At 35.4% G+C, this 20262-nt stretch overlaps 1 protein-coding gene across 1 annotated transcript; it reads right to left on the bottom strand.

The window, feature by feature from the left end:
- Positions 1–11571: 11571 nt before the first annotated feature.
- On the bottom strand, positions 11572–16449 carry LOC117415245 (amphoterin-induced protein 2-like). The gene is made up of 2 exons (XM_034025323.3): positions 15759–16449; positions 11572–15210 (listed from the first exon to the last, which is right to left on the bottom strand). The coding sequence occupies exon 2, from the start codon at positions 15072–15074 to the stop codon at positions 13515–13517; it is 1560 nt and encodes a 519-aa protein (XP_033881214.2). The 5' UTR covers positions 15075–15210; positions 15759–16449; the 3' UTR covers positions 11572–13514.
- Positions 16450–20262: the final 3813 nt, after the last annotated feature.

The raw sequence follows: 20262 nt of genomic DNA on the forward strand, positions 1-20262 counted from the left end.
GCAAAGAATGTGTCACTTGCAGCTTGTCATTAGCTGCTCATTAAACATCAGTCACAGTACGAATTGAGTTTAGGGATGATTTATCTGATAGTGCTTTATCTCTTTGTACAGTGTCAAACTGTACTGTATTTATATTCCATTAAAGCTTTTTCAAACAGGTACATTATGTTTATCAAACAGATAGTGATAGTGTTGCCCACTCATGAACACGTCAGTGTTTATCAAGACAACTGTAAAATAAAATAAATGAATGAGAGCCTGCATCTGGAAGCCCAACAGTAAATACTTGCTTTACAAAGACACATGCCTTTCCCCTTGGGAAACGTTATTAGCTTTTTGCATGTCTACTTAAGATTTATTTTGGAGGCTTGTAACTCTAGGGGCATGGCAAACCAATCCTATGAAGACCAAACCGACCGTTCATAAAATGTTCTGAAAGCATGTCTCCCCTGCCACCCCACCACCTACTTTGCAACTATATCTCCATTCTCTGGGAGTTTGGTTGTCCTCCATCACCCAGCCTTAGATAATAATAATAATAATAATAATAATAATAATAATAATAATAATAATAATAATAATAATGTATTTCTTAGCAGAATATAAAATATCACATTACAAGTTATCATATTATAAAATATCACATTACAGAATATCATAATACAGATAAGAGCAGTTATGAAGGTACGATGAGATCAAATTCGAATAAGAGCAAAATAAAGAACATAGTAAATTATAAGTAAGCACGAGTTTGAGTAAGAGCAGTTAAAACTTATAGTAAATATTTGCTTATATGAGTAAAGTCCAGTAAGAACACATAGTAGGTATGATAAATGGACGAAATTGATTTCAGCTAAGAGCAACTACAAAAAACGTGAGTATGGTTACCTATAAGATTAAAATCTAATACAAGATACAGTAAGTAGTTATAATTAGGAGCAGTAGTTGAATGTGGCAAGGTATGGAACAGTTCAGTGCAAGCTGCTGCAAGGACCTGTACAACTGGGATGAGCTGGAGCGGACAGGTAGCAGAAGAGGCCAGCCAGTAGGGAGTTGCAGTAGTCAAGGCGGGATAATTATTCCACAGTACATTTCTGTGCTACATCTATCAATGCCAACGAGCCATAAATAAGCTGGAAGACGTCATTTATAGCTTCCCACTGCTGCAAATGGGCTCAGACATGCATAACAAGCAGATTTCAAGCTTCCTTTCTGACGAAGGATAAGATCATAGTAGATTATAGCGAAGGTTTAGGAATAATGTTTTTTTCTGTAAAATCTGCAGATGATCGTGTGACACTGCAGCTTTAAAATTTCAGTTTTGGACAGAATGTGATTTACTGTGAACTGGTGCTGTCTTGTGTTTTCACCTACACTTTGTTTTCTTTCAAATTCAACATGAAAAGGGTAGTGTTACAAGCAGCACCGATTCATTAGTGCTCAATGTGTTTCCATTACACTTCAAGGATAGGCTGCTGGATGCCAAGGATTAGAAACACAACACAAGAAATATTACATACAAATATTACATAAAGCTTGTCAATTGGAATTAAGTAAAAGGTTTGTACATGTTCATTTGGGTACTTTCACTGTTGTGACTCGACATAAGCAATAATAATAAAATGCTCCTCTATTTGATGGGGGGAAAAAAATGGAAACAAAGACTGAGGGCCTAACTTTGTAGTTGTGGTTGTGGATGGACATCTCTTTAAAAGAAAAATCTTATACAGATTGTCTTGCTTGTACCTGAATTGTGCTTCCCTGGTTTAGTACTTTTTTCTATCTTGGTTGTTCCCGTGTGTTTTCAGTCTGTGTAAACGTATGTACAGCCCCAAACGAGTCCTCGGGGGCCATGAGGAAGAGTAGGTTACTGCTCCTTCCCAGAATCCTCTGTTTAAGAGCTCCTGCTGTTGTGAAATGTGAAATAGCAGCTCTCTCAATCGGGTATAACAGCAAACTGAAAAGCATCCCTCATTGTTGCAACGAAAACATGAAAATGTTTTTATTTGGGGTTAGACCCCAGTTGAATTCATGACATAGGAACTAAATGAGATGAAACAAGGTGGCTTGGTCACAATAAAAGTTTTTGGAACAAATGAAAAATCTTTTTGCTGACTTTTCTATAGAGCTTTTCAGGTTTCTATCGCACTTCAATGCCATTTTCTAGGCAATGTCAGTGCTCAGTGGCACAACCTGTCAGGTACCTGCAGCACAGCAGTCAGAACATGTGGGTAGCTATAACAAGTAAAGGTAATCACACATATTGTTTTCAGAATGAGACCTGAAACAAAAGGGCAGTGCTGTGGTGGCACACAGAAGTAGAAGCAGCACTGGGCACGGTCACTGCTGATTCAGTAAGGGGCGGATCAAACAGAAACAACACTGGGGCCACAGATAAGTGCTTCTGAAAACTCCCAAGAGACAGAAACATTTTGATTGTGTCAGAAAATCTTGCTCTAAATACATTTTTTGCTTGATGAGAGCCTGTAGTCTTCTTCTTTGAAAAGACTGACAGCACCTATGTTCTCATGTCCATTGGCTGTTGTGTGCTCACTGCCAGTTAGCCCTTAAGAACAGTACAAGGCTCTCTTATTATTATTTATTTCTTAGCACATGCCCTTATCCAGGGTGACTTATGATTGTTACAAGATATCACATTATTTTTACGTACAATTACATTATTTTTTACACATTATTTTTACATACAATTACCCATTTATACAGATGGGTTTTTACTGGAGCAATCTAGGTGAAGTACCTTGCTCAAGGGTACAGCAGCAGTGTCTCCCACCTGGGATTGAACCCACAACCCTCCGGTCAAAAGTCCAGAGCCCTAACCACTACTCCACACTGCTGCCTCTCTCTCTCTCCTAGTTCCTTCAGTTTACAGAACTTACACTGGCTGACAGAATTTAGCCTAACTTGCATTTCTGGAAAATCTCTATGTTTTTGGTTATATTTGTTTTCTTTTTTTCAACATCATGTGTTTTTTTTTTTATATCAGTCTTAATGTGCAGTCTTAGTCTGATCATATGTACAACGAAGCTTGACTGGAATGCCATCTAGTGGACGAGTAAAAAAAAAGATAAGGACTGTATATGTCAGGTATGCCAGTGAATTTGACAATGCTTTTTTGTATATACAATTCTGATACTGTAGGTAAATCGGAATGGGGAGGAATCTACAGATCATTTCAAAAAAATATTAAGCTATTTTGGAAATATTATTTGGGTGTGGTTATGTGTCTGCTTCATTGAAACCCTGCATTTTTCTGTTATTGTGCTATTGTGTTGTTTTGGGTAAATCACTGGAAGAGCAAGACAGGGAGGCTGGCCTGTGACATCAGCCAAGGGTTAGGCTTAGGCTTACAAATGGTCCATTCACAATGTCATTCATAATATAGGAAGACAATACATTCAACCTAAATTGTGCTTTTAAATGTTTCTGTTGCCCCTAAATACATTGCATTCCAGGATCAGAAACACAAACATAAAAAAGTGTGACACTTCATTATAGTTTGACTGGTTTGCAAGAGTCAAATCCACATGATAAAAAAAAGCCAGTTTTTTGTGCATCCTCTTTTTTCTTCTTTTTTTTTTTACACAGTCAATAATTAGTCAAATCTGGCACATTTTAAAAATGTTAATAAAGGAGTCGCCATCCTTGCTAGTTAAAGAAAGAGCTGTATTTCCCTAAGGCGATCAAAACCACAACCGTGAAGCAAGATATTGTTATTTAGTCATTTCACCCCTCCTATGACAAATAAACAACAACCACACAACCTCTCTGCTGTCAAATATAAAATACTATGTCTAATAAGCAAATAAATAACACAATACTGACTAATCTCCAACATAAAGCTTGCTTGACTCAATGCAGGTACTGCTACTGGAAATGAGGTTCTGTTAAAAATGAGGAGCTGCTCTCAACCTCATATACTCATAAAGTATACAAGGCACTTTTTTCCTTGAGGTGTGATCAGCATTCATGTTTATGAAGGGCACCTGGAATATGGCAGTAGGGATGTAAAATATGAAAATACATTTTAACAGTTCAACCTTTTCACACTAATTATAGTCTAATTGGTGGAGCTTTTAAACACTGCTGGGAATCGCAAACTGGTGCCAATTAGGGCAATCGTTGCAGCATATTATAATGCACGGTCAGCTAGACATTAATGTGACCATTGCAGAGGGGAATATGTTCCAGCCTTCATCCTTTGAAATGATTTTAATTACAAGCATTTCATTTCAATTTGAACAACAGCAACAACTTTATTTTTATATTGGCTTTCATGTCATGACAGGTTTTAAAGACATATTACATATTAAGCAGTGAATACTTTGGTCACAGTTTATTTATTACACTTTTAGAAATTTTAAAACAGTTTGTGTGAACTCGATGGAGTTCGAGAAGTTGCCCTGCCATAACTTTGAAAAAAAAAACATACCCATTAAAAAAATAGATACATAGACAGATAACTTAACATGGTACAATAAATTGTACACACAGTGACTGAAGGGGATATATTAATATCATTATTTCCCAATAGAGGGAGCTGTTGTCCAAATCATGTACTTGCTCATAAGGCTTAAGGCTAGCCTACAAGTAGTACTGAAACTATGAATGGGGGACACAGAATAAAACGGTACGTATCCGATCAACATAAAAGCATATTAACTCTGACAAATGCCGAGTTTTACTGTCATACAATTTATAAAGTCTGAAAATGTTTAAAGTGAGTGTAGCGAACAAAATAATTCCATACCCTTTACATTCTGTGTTCTTCAATCCTTTCTATAAGTCTACAGTTCGTTATATAAGGTCCAGTTTTGAACGAAACACATCCTATAGTAAACCTGTATTTTTATTTTAAAAGATGATACTGTATATGGACTACATTTGGTTAAATAAATCTGTGGTTAGTGATGCACGTGCTTGGTGATTGGTCCCCACCCCTTCACTAACCAACCAGCTTCTTCACCCATTTTTTTATTTGAATGCATTTCAATATAATTGTAATGGATTAATAGCAATTTAATAGCGGGTGCAGAACGGCAGGTGAACACCATTCTTTGCATACGCCGCATTTTTAGTGGACGCTAAAATCAGACTTTACGACTGCGAAGCACGATTTACGGCATTATGGGGATTTTGCGTGTATCCTTACATCCACCCCAATACATCAGTGGTTATTATTATTATTATTATTATTTGTTTATTTAGCAGACGCCTTTATCCAAGGCGACTTACAGAGTCTAGGGTGTGTGAACTATGCATCAGCGGAGCACAAGGAGGTTAAGTGACTTGCTGAGGGTCACACAATGAGTCAGTGGCTGAAGTAGGATTACATGAAGTATTATACTTCTCATTTGATATTGAATAAAAGAAGAAAAAAACTATGTTTTTACAAGTGAAATAAATTGGATTGTTGGCTGCTAATTGAGTTTAACACATTTTTATAACCCTGACAATTTCTCATCTGTTTCTTTATTTTATTTCTAACAAAATATGTTAATACAACTGGATACTGAACACATTTTCTTCTGATTAGTGGATGATCAACTTTTGCTTTAAAGAGTATTCAATTAAGCAGTTTTTCTTTTTGCCGCTTCACATTGGAGAGGAGCTTAATTATAGAAATGTAAGCAACCCTGCAGTGCCAAGCAAAAAAAAAAAAAAAAAAAAACTCAAATAAACTGGACGTGAACATGACTGCAAGCTGACAGCTAGTTATTAACCATGGGAAACGTGTACAGCTGTACAGTATGTGGAAGAGAATGCCACAAACTGGTAGGAGACCTCTGAATATCTGCTAACCCTACAGTACCCGAGGGAAACGCATCAGCAGCTTATTATAAAGAACCTGGGGAGCACCAGTGCAAAGATGAACTGGACTAGAAATCATGGAGTCTACTAGACTGAACACCAAAGAACAGAATCAACAACAGAAAAATTGCATTCTGATTTTGGCTTATTTAGAGAGTGTTATTTTATTATTGCTTTGTTTTATACTTATGGTAACAGAGTTGTTTTTTAACCCCTAAATATTACAGTTTGATTTAGATCCAGATCCTGTGCTTCGATCATTAAGACAGTACCCACTTACATCGGATCTAGCATGTCTTTTTCCATATCTGTGTGTTATTGGAACAAAGACCCACCATTGATCCATGACTGCATCTATAGTTTAAATTCTCTCTTTATACATACTTTTTGTAATTTTTGTAAATAATAATGATTCTCTAGTAGTGTGAAGATTTAATTCCCAAATGATTCACTTTTAGAATGTGTGGTAGGGAGATGGGGCTATATAGCCCCTATTAATAGTCCAAAACAATAAACAATGAAGTGACAAGCTCATGAAGATTGACTTGTTGTTAAAATGTCACACATCCAATCATTCAATCATTCACATGTAGTTACCTGATTCAGCTGATGCAGTTCCTCGTCATTTTACATGTAACAATGATGTTGAAAATATCACAGTAATTAATTGTTTTCCCCGACATATATATATATATATATATATATATATATATATATATATATATATATATATCAGTACATATTGTGTTATTTTTTACGGGCGGAAACTTTTGTGAAAACCCCTTAAATCAGCCTGATGTTTATGTTTAGAGAACTGAATACTGGAGACAGCAGTAGTACAGATTGCTATCTCTGTTATTATTGACTGACAGTAGATCTACAGGCACTCAATGTTCATTTTGTGGCTTCTATTTTTATGCTTTGCATGTTAAATGTGTAATAAAGATAAAAATGCAAATGGTAAGAGATTATGGGAAAGGAATTAATGTGCTTGATTCATTGTATATTTTTGTAAAATGGGCATGTATATGTTAAGTTTAAGTCCTGTTGGAAACCCCAGCAGGACCAGGTCAGAGCTGCTGGTTTCTGGTTTTTAACTGGTTAAACTGGTTTGAGATGGTTCAAGAAAAACAGTCAATTCAAAGTCACTGTTCTGTTTCTGTGTGTAAACCTGTGCACTTTTTAATATACCTGCCTGGCATCTAGTAGAAAACCAGTAAATATTAGTTTCAGTTGCCAACTCTTGTTAGTCACCAGCAGCATTTGATGACATTTTTTGTACATGATATTGTTAAGAGGGAAACAGAATTAAAGGTTTGACCCTAGGAACTGTCCTTTTGCCTTTGGGACCTTTAAGTCTGTGATTTAAAAAAAAAGGCCATGTCCAAATGAAAATTGTTCTTCGGCTGTTCATTAATAATAAACCTACAGTATTAAACACATCATACCTACAGTCAGCAGGTTCAACTGAAAATGGGCAAGGGCTGAGAAAGTGACAGTTTGGCATTGGAGTGGTGGATATATATATATATATATATATATATATATATATATATATATCAGTACATATTGTGTTATTTTTTTTACGGGCGGAAACTTTTGTGAAAACCCCTTAAATCAGCCTGATGTTTATGTTTAGAGAACTGAATACTGGAGACAGCAGTAGTACAGATTGCTATCTCTGTTATTATTGACTGACAGTAGATCTACAGGCACTCAATGTTATCATATAATCCAAGGCATTTTGTGATTATTCTGTTGACCTTAATACACATTGAGTGTAGATGGCCTGATGGTGGCAAAAGAGGTGGGGGAAAATATCAGCGTATTCAAAAAGCATTATCTGATATGTATTCAGAGGTTAAATGAGTTTTTTTTTTAACCTAGTTGTTGCTACACAAATTGAAATAGATGCTAAATAGATAGATACAAGCATTTTTCACAAGTCTGTTAGCTTCACTGAAAATGTTATTCCTTCTCAGTAGAGGAAAATATTTGTATATTTAAAAATATTTATATTTAAAACCCCCAATATTGGCCTAAGGAGGCCTCAGATGAAAAGATGTTAATCTGGTTTCAAAACCCATTTGGTTGACCTGATATGAATAATTCACTCCACACTCCACGGTAATTAGAAAAAGCGTTTGCTTAGGTAATCCTATTTAGAAAAAGAGAGTAACATCATTATGAACTTCACTATTTGAATCTCCATCCCATTATCACAGCTTGAACCAGCATACCAGCAGGTATAATGAACTCATAAACAAATCCTATTACATTCTAACAGGGATCTTCTTGCTTCAACTTGGATGGCTTCAATAGTCATTCACTCTTTCTAGTTTATAATAAATGCTGCTTCACACAGACACTATAATATGAAGGTGGATAGATAAGACCGGACTTGCTGTGCAATGAATCATTCTTGGAGTATAGCTCTGAGGAATGATCACTGTTCCATTTCAGTTGAAGGGTCTTGAAGACAGTTTCAGTAGAACTGAAGACTAATGTTGAAACATGATGTAGTCCAGCATTTTGAGACCACTGGAGATTAAACAATGTGCAATGCTCATTGCGATGGTCTTATCACATGCTAGCGAGGAGCTGTTCGCTGGTGAATATAAATGTGATTTGTTTTAATAAGGTTCAAGTTTAAGGCAAAGTACAAACTAAAATAAAAACATACAGTAACGTATTGCTCCAATAGGATTTTTATATATTTAAAGATTTAAAACAGTAGACTTGTACTTCAGTGGATTCATCTGTTTGTAAATTACTAAAAATGTATTATGTGATTCTCAAAGTCAAGTTTTATTGCGGGTACTGTAAAAGAAAAATGTAACCATTTGTGGCAGTAATTGTACAATGTTGCTGTGGCCACAATGTCAAAGCCTCATATCTCAGAGAGAATATGAGGTACACGTTATACAGTATTTGCATGGTTACATATAATAAACTGTATGCTAAATGTGTTGTTGGCCTTGAGATTGGCTTGTGATCTAATATGGCTGCCATTTTGCAGGCCTCCCCAGGTAATGGCAGTGCAGGCTATTGACACCAAATACTTTTTAAAACAAAATGTAAGAGGAATCTTATGCATAATATTAGTGGTCAAGTCTAAAAGAAGACGACATTTTTGATTGTGTGACCAACCTCGTCTCTACAAGCGTCATCTAGCAAAGTATACATGGTTTATATGTCATTGCTGTCGACTATTTTTTCTCTGCAGAGACATTAATATACAGTATATATAAAGCTCATCAAATTATAAAATGTATACAACAAATATGGAATCTCCAATATTAATAATAATGCTTTACTGCTGGTAAGATCCGCAACACTTGCCACCAAATGTCTTGTACTAAATCTCATACACTGCACTGACTTTAGCCAATAAAAGAGATTTACATTAGTTCTCCTGTGGATGATACCAGCAGCAAAACAGGTAATAATGGCTTGGCTGACAATGTAATTTGTGGAGTATTTGTTACATGCCTGTCATGTAACTCAGGCATGTAATGTAAGAATTACTCCCTCAAGACAGCTTTGTGAGAAATTTGATACAATGTTATTAGAATGGAAAACAAGCTATCAATCACAGTTAATCAAGCATGATACAAAAGAGGAACGGTGCTTTCTACGTAAACGCTTTAATTTGATTACAAAAATCACAGATTTTGCATATTACCTTTTTTTCTAGAAGCTACAAAATTTTAAAATAATTAGTCCAGAGAACTAACTACAACACAGTTGCTAAAACATGTTTAAATTGCAATAAAGTAGTTTCAATCACATAAAAGTCTTTTGCCTTATAAAACTTTACTACGGTAAAACATGGGTACCAGTGTATATACATCTTTACAACCTGTTTAGTTGTTAAAATTAAACCTATACAATGAAAAGTGTTTTCTTTACCAAATGAATCCATGTTGCAATATAAGAAGATTTCTAAATTATATTTTCTTATTAAGGGAAGCCATGGGCAAGGGGGCTGGATAGCCGACCTCCTCATTAGACAAAGCCAAAAAAACAGGTGGAGGCTGGGAAGGAGACAAACTCTGGCGTATAGCAGGAGCATAATGCATTAAGGCAAGATATAAATCCCTTCCTTGCTGATCATTGGACATATTGTTTATCGAAAGACCAATACAATAGTAGCTCTTCGACTAAAGACTTGTTCTGGTATTGGAAATGCCTAATCTACCACTCTGCTTAATTACTGTCGCCCGGCATAATTTTACTTTGGGTCAATAAATCACAATAAATCAGCCCTGTGTGAAAACACCAGCAGGTTAAATATCAAGCTAAAGAGTGACATTAGAGCATTAAAATAGACCCCATTGTTTTTTTTCACTACTGTTTATGCATCATTAAGTTCAAACTTTATCCATACCTTAAGACGAACTGTGTTTTATTTTTTTATTTTTATTTTCAAGAAGCTAAAATATTAAAATTACATTAAAATGATCCCATTGAGAGGACTGTCCCTGTATATGTGAAATGAAATTGGAATTATTAAAGATTATTACATTTTATTTGGCTAATGATGAATTGCAACATCCCACATGCAATACATTCTAGGCCCTTGGTTCCGGCATGAAAAATGCTAGGAGTCTAATTAAAGGTCCCAGTACAGCAAGTACATGGAATAAAAGACAGCACCAATTTCCCAGTGCCATAAATCAAGGAGGTGAAATAAAGTAGTACAAGCAACTGGCACACTTAGCAGTGGTTAGACAAAAAGATATTTCCTGTGGGTCTTTTGGAACCTATAACAGTATGCTAACGGGAGCAACATGTTTATCAGATATGAAGTATGTCAAATTCACTGTCCTTGCACTCAGGAATGAAATGCTAAATGTGGATGTTCTAGGATGTGGATGTACAGAAACCAAATGTGTGTGTGTGTGTGTATATATATATATATATATATATATATATATATATATATATATATATATATATATATACACTATATATATATATATATATATATATATATATATATATATAAAGCCCAAAACAGATTCTATAGTAAAACACTCATTTAAAAATTTGATTTAGATCAAATACTATGTAACTCAACATGACTGGAATCTTTACTAAATGATTATGATCTATTTATGCATGTCTGGTACAGTAGGTTAATAACATGGAAGAAGGCTGTGGGTAGAATTTTACTTTCCAGGTACAATGACCTAGGAAGTCAAGTTTCAAAACTGCACATGTGATAACTGGAATTGCATGACAGATGATATTTATGGATTTTCTTTTTAGCTATTGCAGTGAAGCTATTAACTAAAACTTCGATTTATATGCTCATTTATTTGTTTTACATTAGCTATAATCACTCTAAGTAATACACATTAAAAAAAGTACTATATTCCTTCAATAGCTAAACTGACTCATATCAGAATGCTCTGGTATTGTTTTTTTTTTCTTTAATGCAGAAAACAAGACAAACAAACTCTAAAAAGAAATGTCTCTAGAAATAAACAAAAATGAAAGCCATTAGTGCCAGTAAATGTCATTTTGAATCATCTGCAAATACAGTAAGTGGCTTAAATTGTAGAATGTGGTTTCATGGTATTGTACTGATTATTCAGCTATTATTATCTGTCTTTGATGGCCTATGGGGCAAAATCTATCAATGATAAAACCATGTAATAAATGTCCGATAGGAAGGTACACAAATAAAAATGAAAATGCATATACAAACAAAAAGAATAAAGACAAAAACGTGCATTGTTTTATTTTGAATTTAATTTTTAACAACAGCTGACTAATAGAGACCATATTCATTAAGCTTGTCAAGTATAACAAAACCAAAATAATTACAATGCATAGTGTGAAAGAAAATATCTAAACGTATTCATAATACTGACTAACATAGAACTCTAAAATTACAATTCTGTTCAGCTAATTCCACACATACGGCACAGTACCACATATACATTGGTACACACATTTTGGGCAATATTTGGTGATTATGAAACCATTTAAACACATTGCATTGTTTGAATAATGCAATCAGTATTTAGACACACAACAATTAGTTTTACCCAGTTAGGGCAATACTGTAGGTATTTACTGAACAATTTAAGTTAATGAAGACACTGCACTAACAATCCTAAAAAGCGTTTTAAGACTTCAGGTAATGTGATTTGTCTGCAGTAAGAATAGTGTTATTAAATAATATCGTTAATTAAAATAATCTATATTAAAAAGATGATATACGTAAAAGCAGATTACAGGATATGACTATGATGGGGGATTAAGGACACATTATACTCAGTCAGCACATTTACAGTTTAAAAACCCAGTCTAATAATTAAGTTTGGTAATATCATTTAATCCTTATCACAGACTAGAGAATCTAAAATGAGAGCATCATTTAGCTTTTGATAAATCTGATGGTCATCACTGCATATGCTTCTATAAAAGGCATACAAATAATTTATGACCATAAAATGAATGCCCACATAGTAAATGATGAGATAAAGAGGGACTTGTATGAAGGCACAGTTTTGCTCATATTAGGAGTTTGCTTGGTTGCCTAAAGCTTATTGAAATTACTTATTTATGTTCAGAATAAAATATATGCTACAGTACAAAGGTTGAAAGCATGGAAGGATCAATCTTATCACTTCAATAATATCAGGACACAAGTGCTCAGACTTAATTTACCTCTTATGTTTTATCCTGTGTTTAGAGGAACAAGCAGTCCTTTCAAATAATTTAATGCAAAACAAAACCATTACATAAAAAGTCATAAAATGAGAATTTCTGCTATATGTTTACCTCTGCAGGTGTCTCAACCTACACTAAATCCACAGTGGTCTGGCAATTATCTGCTGCTTACAATTATTTTGCCTGCACGTCACACAAATGGTCCAAAATCTATGCTGTACATCTTTTGTGTTCAGCCAGTAGGCAATATTCTTTTCAAAATGTTTCACTATACATGCCCTGAGCCTGAATATAACCTTTCTAAGATTTATGATACAGAGATGCTTCATAAGAGGCAATTTTACTAAAAATTCTTCCAGATTGTATTCTGTTTGTTTGCAAAAATATAATGGTATTTCTAGAATTAAAGTAAAACAAAACAAAAAAAATATCTAAGTTATAAAAGCAACCCTTATCATACATCTGCGTTTCAGTCTCAGTGCCATCATTAACACTTTATAAAAATAATAAATTACACATTTCCCACCATTGGTTTATTTTTAATCCACTATACATAAATTACCCTTTAACTCAACAGGCTTTTCATTTTCTAGCACATACAAACAATCATTCTTGCTCAGATGAAAATAGCTGCAAAATTCCCAGTTGATATTGCTTGCCAGCACCTGGGTTAGCAGACTTTTGTTTTTCAAATTAAGACATGTGCGGTCTGTTCACTTCTGAAGATAAATCAATCTCTTTGATGTAACTAAATCTCAAACTTAAACTGTATTGCCCTACAGCAAGCTTGTGATCATGACCAGGGAGGGATAATGCACTCGGACATGAGGTGCAGTATGCCCAGTCGCTGGCCATGTACATTACCCTGTTACAATTACACAGTACCTGTTTGTTTGATAAAAGAGCTGCAAGTTTAACAGATCTAATCTTTCCATCAACCAAGCTGGCTGGCTAAGATTACACATAGCATAAGAGTCAGTTCAATCTTATCATGCAGGCTAAGCCAAGAAAGGGGTGTCTGAGAACGAGTTAACAGAGTCAGATTCTGACTTTGTTTTACTGTTCTTTAATATGCTTTCGGTAATGACCTGGTCAGCAGGAAGCAGCTTTATTTTTCCATTCTGGCCTTGTTTTGGTTCTCTCCCCGGCTCCAAGAACACCACTCTTTTGCCGGTACTGGCTTTTTTGTTCGGCTGGGTGTCACTGGACGGAGTGGTGCTCAGAATGAATGAGCTAGCACTGCCAAGGTTTGGTTTTCTTTTAGTTTTCCTTGTTCTGCAACAGCAACGGCAAGGGGTAAGGTAGAGATAGATGAGCACCAAAATAATACTGGCCACACAGGCTGCAAGTGTAGTGAAGGCAGTGCTGAACGTCCCATGAGACCGAGACCTGTCACTTGTGGAGTTACTCACTTTAATTGTGACCTCTATAGTTTCATTAAGCTTTCTTCTGCTGTTGATGACAATGCACGTGTAGACTCCAGAGTCTTCTATTTGTGCATGGCTGACCTCCAGGCTTCCATTGACAAAAACATTCAGATTTTGACTATGGTTGCCTGGCTGGACTAATTCTTGGCTGGGAGTTACCCAGGAAAAAACTGAATTTCCATCAATTATTTTGCTGTCACAGTGTACCACCAACCTGTCCCCAAAACTCACCTCATAAATCATTCCTAAATAATGAAAAGAACCATTGATGGTGCTGTTGGCGCAGTTCATAAAGTCTTCCGATTGAGAGAACAGATTAATGGGCACTTTCAAATGAGGCTGAAAAAAACAGTTGTAATCACTTTTAAAATCTACGACGGGGCGGAATTGCCTCTTGTACCAGTACATTAGCATTGTGTACAATGTGCAATCACAAGTAAATGGGTTATCATGAAGGTACAGCCCATGCTGTTGACTGGCTGGCAGTGAAATAATCTTCTGAACAGGCACTTCTCTGAGAGAGTTTAAAGACAGGTCCAACAATTCAAGATGGGAAAGACTCAGCTTTCCAACAAGGACTTCCAAGGGAAACTGGGTGATCAAGTTCCTGCTCAGGTACAGCTTCTGTAATGCATGCAGTCCTCCGAAGGCACCTGCCTTTATCTGGGTTATTGCATTGTTAAAAAGCAGCAACACCTCCAGCTCTGTCAGGTCTTGAAAAACCGTTTCACTTAAACTGCTCAACTTATTGGACGACAGGTCTAGGTATCTTACATTAGGCGTGTTGCTGAACACTCCGGTGGTGATGTGACTTATCGAATTGTGGCTGAGAATCAATGTGTTAAGCTTATCAAGAGGATTTGGAGCCCAGTCTGTATTGAGCCGAACTACCCTGTTATAGCTTACGTCCAACCTGGAAATAAATTGGAAAACAATACGAGGCAAAGTAGGCAGATTCTTGTTGCTGCAGGTTATAATGTCGCTGGCACAAATACAGTCAGTTGGACAGCTCTCAAATGCACTGCTGGTTAGATTTGCACAAAGCAGGAGTGCAAACAGTATGTTTTTGCATGCAGATCTGACACTTCTGTAAGTGTAAGCAGAGGGAAGCAGCAGGGAATCTGAAAACATTCTGGCTTTTTCTTAACCGTTCAGGCAGTTCGAAGCATACAGGCAATCTTGTGGTACCCAATATTAAAAATGGATCAAACGGCGTAGATATAACCATTTCACATCCAGTTAGGATTCTCCTTCCTTAGTATAATGACTGAAAAAGAAGACAATGGAGTGGAACTGATTAGGACTTCCTGGTTATATTTAGAAAATATAACTTTGCTAGCAATACTGTAATACTGTAGTTTCCTTATTTTCATTATTTAGTATAGTGAATTATCCTCTGCTTGCATTTAGAAAAATATATACATGCTTTGGCAGAAATTTGCTGGTCAGCTTCCTGGTCATTTATTAATGGCATAATTAAATAACGGCTTATTATATCTACTTACTGACGGTCTGACAAGTCCTATGAATAAATGAGACATTATTTTTATTTTTATAATTCATTTTTCATCTAGGAATATCTTACTATAACTATTAATACAACTATGTAATTAATGTTACTACCCTTAACAAACCTATAAAATATAGGTAAACAAATAAACAGAACCTAGTTCATAAACTAGATTATTTTTAATGTTTGCTTTACATAAAAAGGAACACACTATATATATAAAATGCATTACATTTGGTATTACAATACCCATTAATAATATGTTTGATACAATAACAGGGTCGAATTTGAAGAAGACAGCTTACCTCAGTATTTCAATAATCAGATGATAGGAAAACATCCAGAAAGCAGACTCCAGCACCTTCTGAAAAGGTGATTTTGCACTTCTAAGCTGACAGTTTGTAGTTGGAGCACCGTTAAAAAAAAAAACTTTTTTTTTTCTTTTAACCGCGGGACTTGATACCACACTCTTCTTCACGATGAGCTTTCTGCACAACACAGCCTTAGCTTGCAACACCCAAAAAACAGAGCCAGAAACAATTGCTCTTGACTTCGTTTTTCGAGATAAACCAAAACCTTCCCTTTAGAAACACCGTTTAATATTAATTCTAATAAACGAGGGGTGGAGTTGAAGATATTGGTCAGAACCTGATGCACACCTGATGGATTGATTCGCAGATAGAACCAGTGGACGATTCTCTTTGGTATTTTTTTTTTTTTTTTTTTTTAACGTTAAATGAATCTCTCCACGATGATGTACTACTGTGTACACGGCAAAGCTATGTCAAGCAGAAAAAACGCTGCTGATGTGACTGGGCTTCATGCCCGCTTGAGGAAAAGCAGCCATGTAGGTACCAACCACGAGTTATCGCTTCAGTGTGATAATGGGAGGTCCCTGCTTGTCAAAAAATAAGTAGGGGCTAATTAAGTTGCTACGTGGTGCCTCGGGGCCCAGCAACCGACCCTGTTGCTAAGATGCTAAGCTGTCATCGAGAGGAAAGTGTTCGGGTTCATTGCACAATCCAGGATCACTGGAGACAGCACAAGGAAACGCGTGTTTGTATATAAGATACACGGTTAAATAGGCTGCTTCATACTGACTTCTGTTAGGGTACTTTTGCATACAGTAATAGCTAATGTAAAGTGAATAGGCTACAAAGAAACGTGTGTCAGACATAGGCCTAATTTCAGTGCGTCACAAACATTTAATATACATGTCATTGTTTGTTGGGGTGCCTTTATTGGGAATGCTTACATGTTGGGTGAGTCTATGTATTAGTCTATATATTATGTCTGTGGCAGGACACTAGAACTGTACATGCAGCTCCAGTAAAAACACTTTTAACACATATTGTACTTATCAAAAAGTTAAGAACATTTCAGCAATGCAATCAGATTGCATGAGGATTTAAGTAATGAGTGGAAAAGTATAATAATACTATACTTATTACAGAATTATTAAATAATTCCCTGACTGACATTAAGGACTACGTTAAGGATTTTAAGAACAGTGTGTATAATAAATATTAACAGATGAGAAATATATAAAAATGTATAGCAATCACCTTGTAAATAACTACTTATGAGTATTATAAGTCACAGTCATAATCATTTACCCTGTAGATTAGATGATGGGGGATATATTAAATGTGTGATGTATCTACAGTAATGATCAACATGTTATATCAATATCATCCACAGCATAACACAGTCTGCAATGACACCATACCACAGTGATGATTTTTAGCATTAACAGAATTAGGCAACAACCAACTGCTGTGGGTTGAAACTATTTGTAACAAAATAAATAAATGAATTAACTAGTTACATTGAAGGTGACAGGTGACAAACACATACCTCTCCTGTAGTTACTTTGAAATTCGTGATGAATTCAACACTATCTGACGTGATCTTTACAGTTTAAAAAAAATCCTGTTAAAAATACAGTGCTTCTTGTCAGTGTTAATTTAACATCATGTATTAAAAAATATTGTTTTTAGTCAGTGTCATACCAGGGTGTTAAAATATCTGCACATTAGTGGCTAAACACTCACATGTTTGAATTAGTGTTTCTTTGAGAATTGTTGTGTTTGACTCATTTATATGGGTTAGTCTGCGATGTTGTTTTTAATTTGTGTTTATTAAACGGCCCCTTTATTACACAAACACAAAACAAATATCATTGGTATCCAGGTAACAATAATATACTAAATGTAATGAAAGACAAACAAGAGAATGAATGGGAAACATGATATAAAGAGAGTGATAGAGTGAAGGTTTGCATTTGGAGTACAAAACAGAAATCAAAAGAATAAATGGGTCAAGGAGGGCTTGGAGCCTGAGCTGAGTAAAATGGAACAGGTAGGGCTGCCTCTATATAAAAGGGCTTGGAGCCTGAGCTGAGTAAAATGGAACAGGTAGGGCTGCCTCTATATAAAAGGGCTTGGAGCCTGAGCTGAGTAAAATGGAACAGGTAGGGCTGCCGTTATATAAAAGGGCTTGGAGCCTGAGCTGAGTAAAATGGAACAGGTAGGGCTGCCGTTATATAAAAAAATATTAAGTGGATCCATGAAGTGTACGTCTCATTTTTCTTGTTCAAGAAATGTTATGACATCCATGGTGACCTTTTCAAACAGTATAAAAGCACACATTGCAGAACCTCATTATGGCAAAAATACAATTAGTATGCACCAGTATTGCTATCTGATGACCCTTTGTCTGTTTTTGGCAGGTTTTCTTGCTGTTTGATCCAAACACTACATTACTTACTAATTGTTTCATTAACTGTGTCGTGGATAATGGGCACAACAATGTTTGGTTAGCCTTTGTACTTTTTTTGTAAACTAATTGGGCACTCTGCATTTATACATGTGTAAAAAAATAATCTAGTTGTGAAATTACTTGTATCACAAGAACATTTCATTTCATTTCAACTAAATATAATTTATTACCTGGAATAATGCAGTTAACAGCCACTGGTAGAAAGATAAACTAGGCAGTATAAATATATTAGCATTCTTTTTTGCGACTTACAATGGGTGCTGAATATTGATAGAATGTTGTTTAAGGCAAGTCAATTAATTGGCACAATTAATATAAAGCTTGCAAGGTTCTGATTCTAATTCCTCAGATGTGTTCTTTGATAAGTCTGTGTTATGGTGCTTTCACTTGAGTTCAGGAGCTGCTCTTCAGTTCTAGCTGGCTGACATAGATATATGTAACCTAGAGTCTTTATAGAGGTAAGCCATCTAGTGATCTGCCATATAGGAAACACATTTTGTATATTAGTTTTGCTGGCAATACACTACAGTGCTCTAGGTGGCGCAGGTGCATACCTATAAAAAGATACTTTGGCTGATCTAGTTTCAGTTACATATATCTACAGAAAACTTCTAGGAGGCTGTGTGGTCCGGTGGTTAAAGAAACAGGCTTATAAGCAGGAGGTCCCCGGTTCAAATCCTGGCTCAATCACTGACTCACTGTGTGACCCTGAGCAAGTCACCTAACCTCCTTGTGCTCTGTCTTTCGGGTGAGACGTTGTTGTAAGTGACTCTGCAGCTGATGCATAGTTCACACACCCTAGTCTCTATGAGTCACCTTCAATAAAGATGTCTGTTAAATAAACAAATAATAATACTAGAACTGAAGCACAGCTCCTGAATTCATAGTGAAAGAATAACAGAATACACTAAAAAGGGGTTGCATACATACAAGGTAATAACTTTGTTTTCATAACCTTGACATTAAACAGTTATTATTCAATAGACCACTGAATTTCCAACCTCAATCCTTGCTTTTGTGTTTGCTTCACACCCCCAACAGTCATACTTTCTATGGGTTGCTCTTTGTTGAAGTTGCTAAATTGGTTGCAATTAGTGTCAGTTTTTGTGATGGACAATCCTATTTAATGTGATTCATCTGAGGCTACCAGATGTCATTGTACATATAGTACACCCTGAACAGCAATTTGTAAGAAATAAACCAATGATGAATTGTCTGTGCTTTTAATTGGGCTCAGATTGTGCCACCAAAACTGCCCAATTACTAACATATTAAATATATATATAAAAAATTTATACTAATAAAAAACTGCACATGAGTAACAAAAAGCCTGGATATTATTATAGCAACCAAACTTTAATTGATTTTTATACATTTCCCTTACTATTTTTCACTTGGTTCTGTTATTATTATTATTATATATATATATATATATATATATATATATATATATATATATATATATATATATATATATATATATATATGTATATATATATATATATATATATATATATTTTTTTTTTTTTTCTAAAAGTGTATTTTCCATGCTTTGGGCCTGCAAAGTGACAAGATAATTTTCAACTCTCCTAGCCCCATGCACTCTCTCTGTTGCCTTGATGCGATTTCATTTCACATACACCCTGACCAGCAATAGGAAAGAATTAAACCAAAGGCGAATTGTTCCCCTTGATGCAATAAGTGTGTATGGCCCACATAGAGATTGTATAGTATTGTTTCACACTATATGGTTAAACCCATTACTTGTACATGACAAAGGGCAACAGCCCACAGTTTACTTCTGTTCTAACCTTACTCTGATGTCTGAGGTCAATAACGGTTGTTGTTATTGCCATGGAAATCCTGTCCTCTGGCTGGTTCGGGCCTGTTATCTGACAACAATCAATTTCTCTCACTCTCATTCTCACTCTCTGGATTCTGATGTCAAGACCTTGCACCTACACTCAAATAATCAGTAATTGAAGTATTTTATATTCTGCCTGAATTTCTGTGGGTAAAAATAACAAA

This window comes from Acipenser ruthenus, chromosome 7 (genome assembly GCF_902713425.1).
Source record: "Acipenser ruthenus chromosome 7, fAciRut3.2 maternal haplotype, whole genome shotgun sequence".
NCBI lineage: Eukaryota > Metazoa > Chordata > Actinopteri > Acipenseriformes > Acipenseridae > Acipenser > Acipenser ruthenus.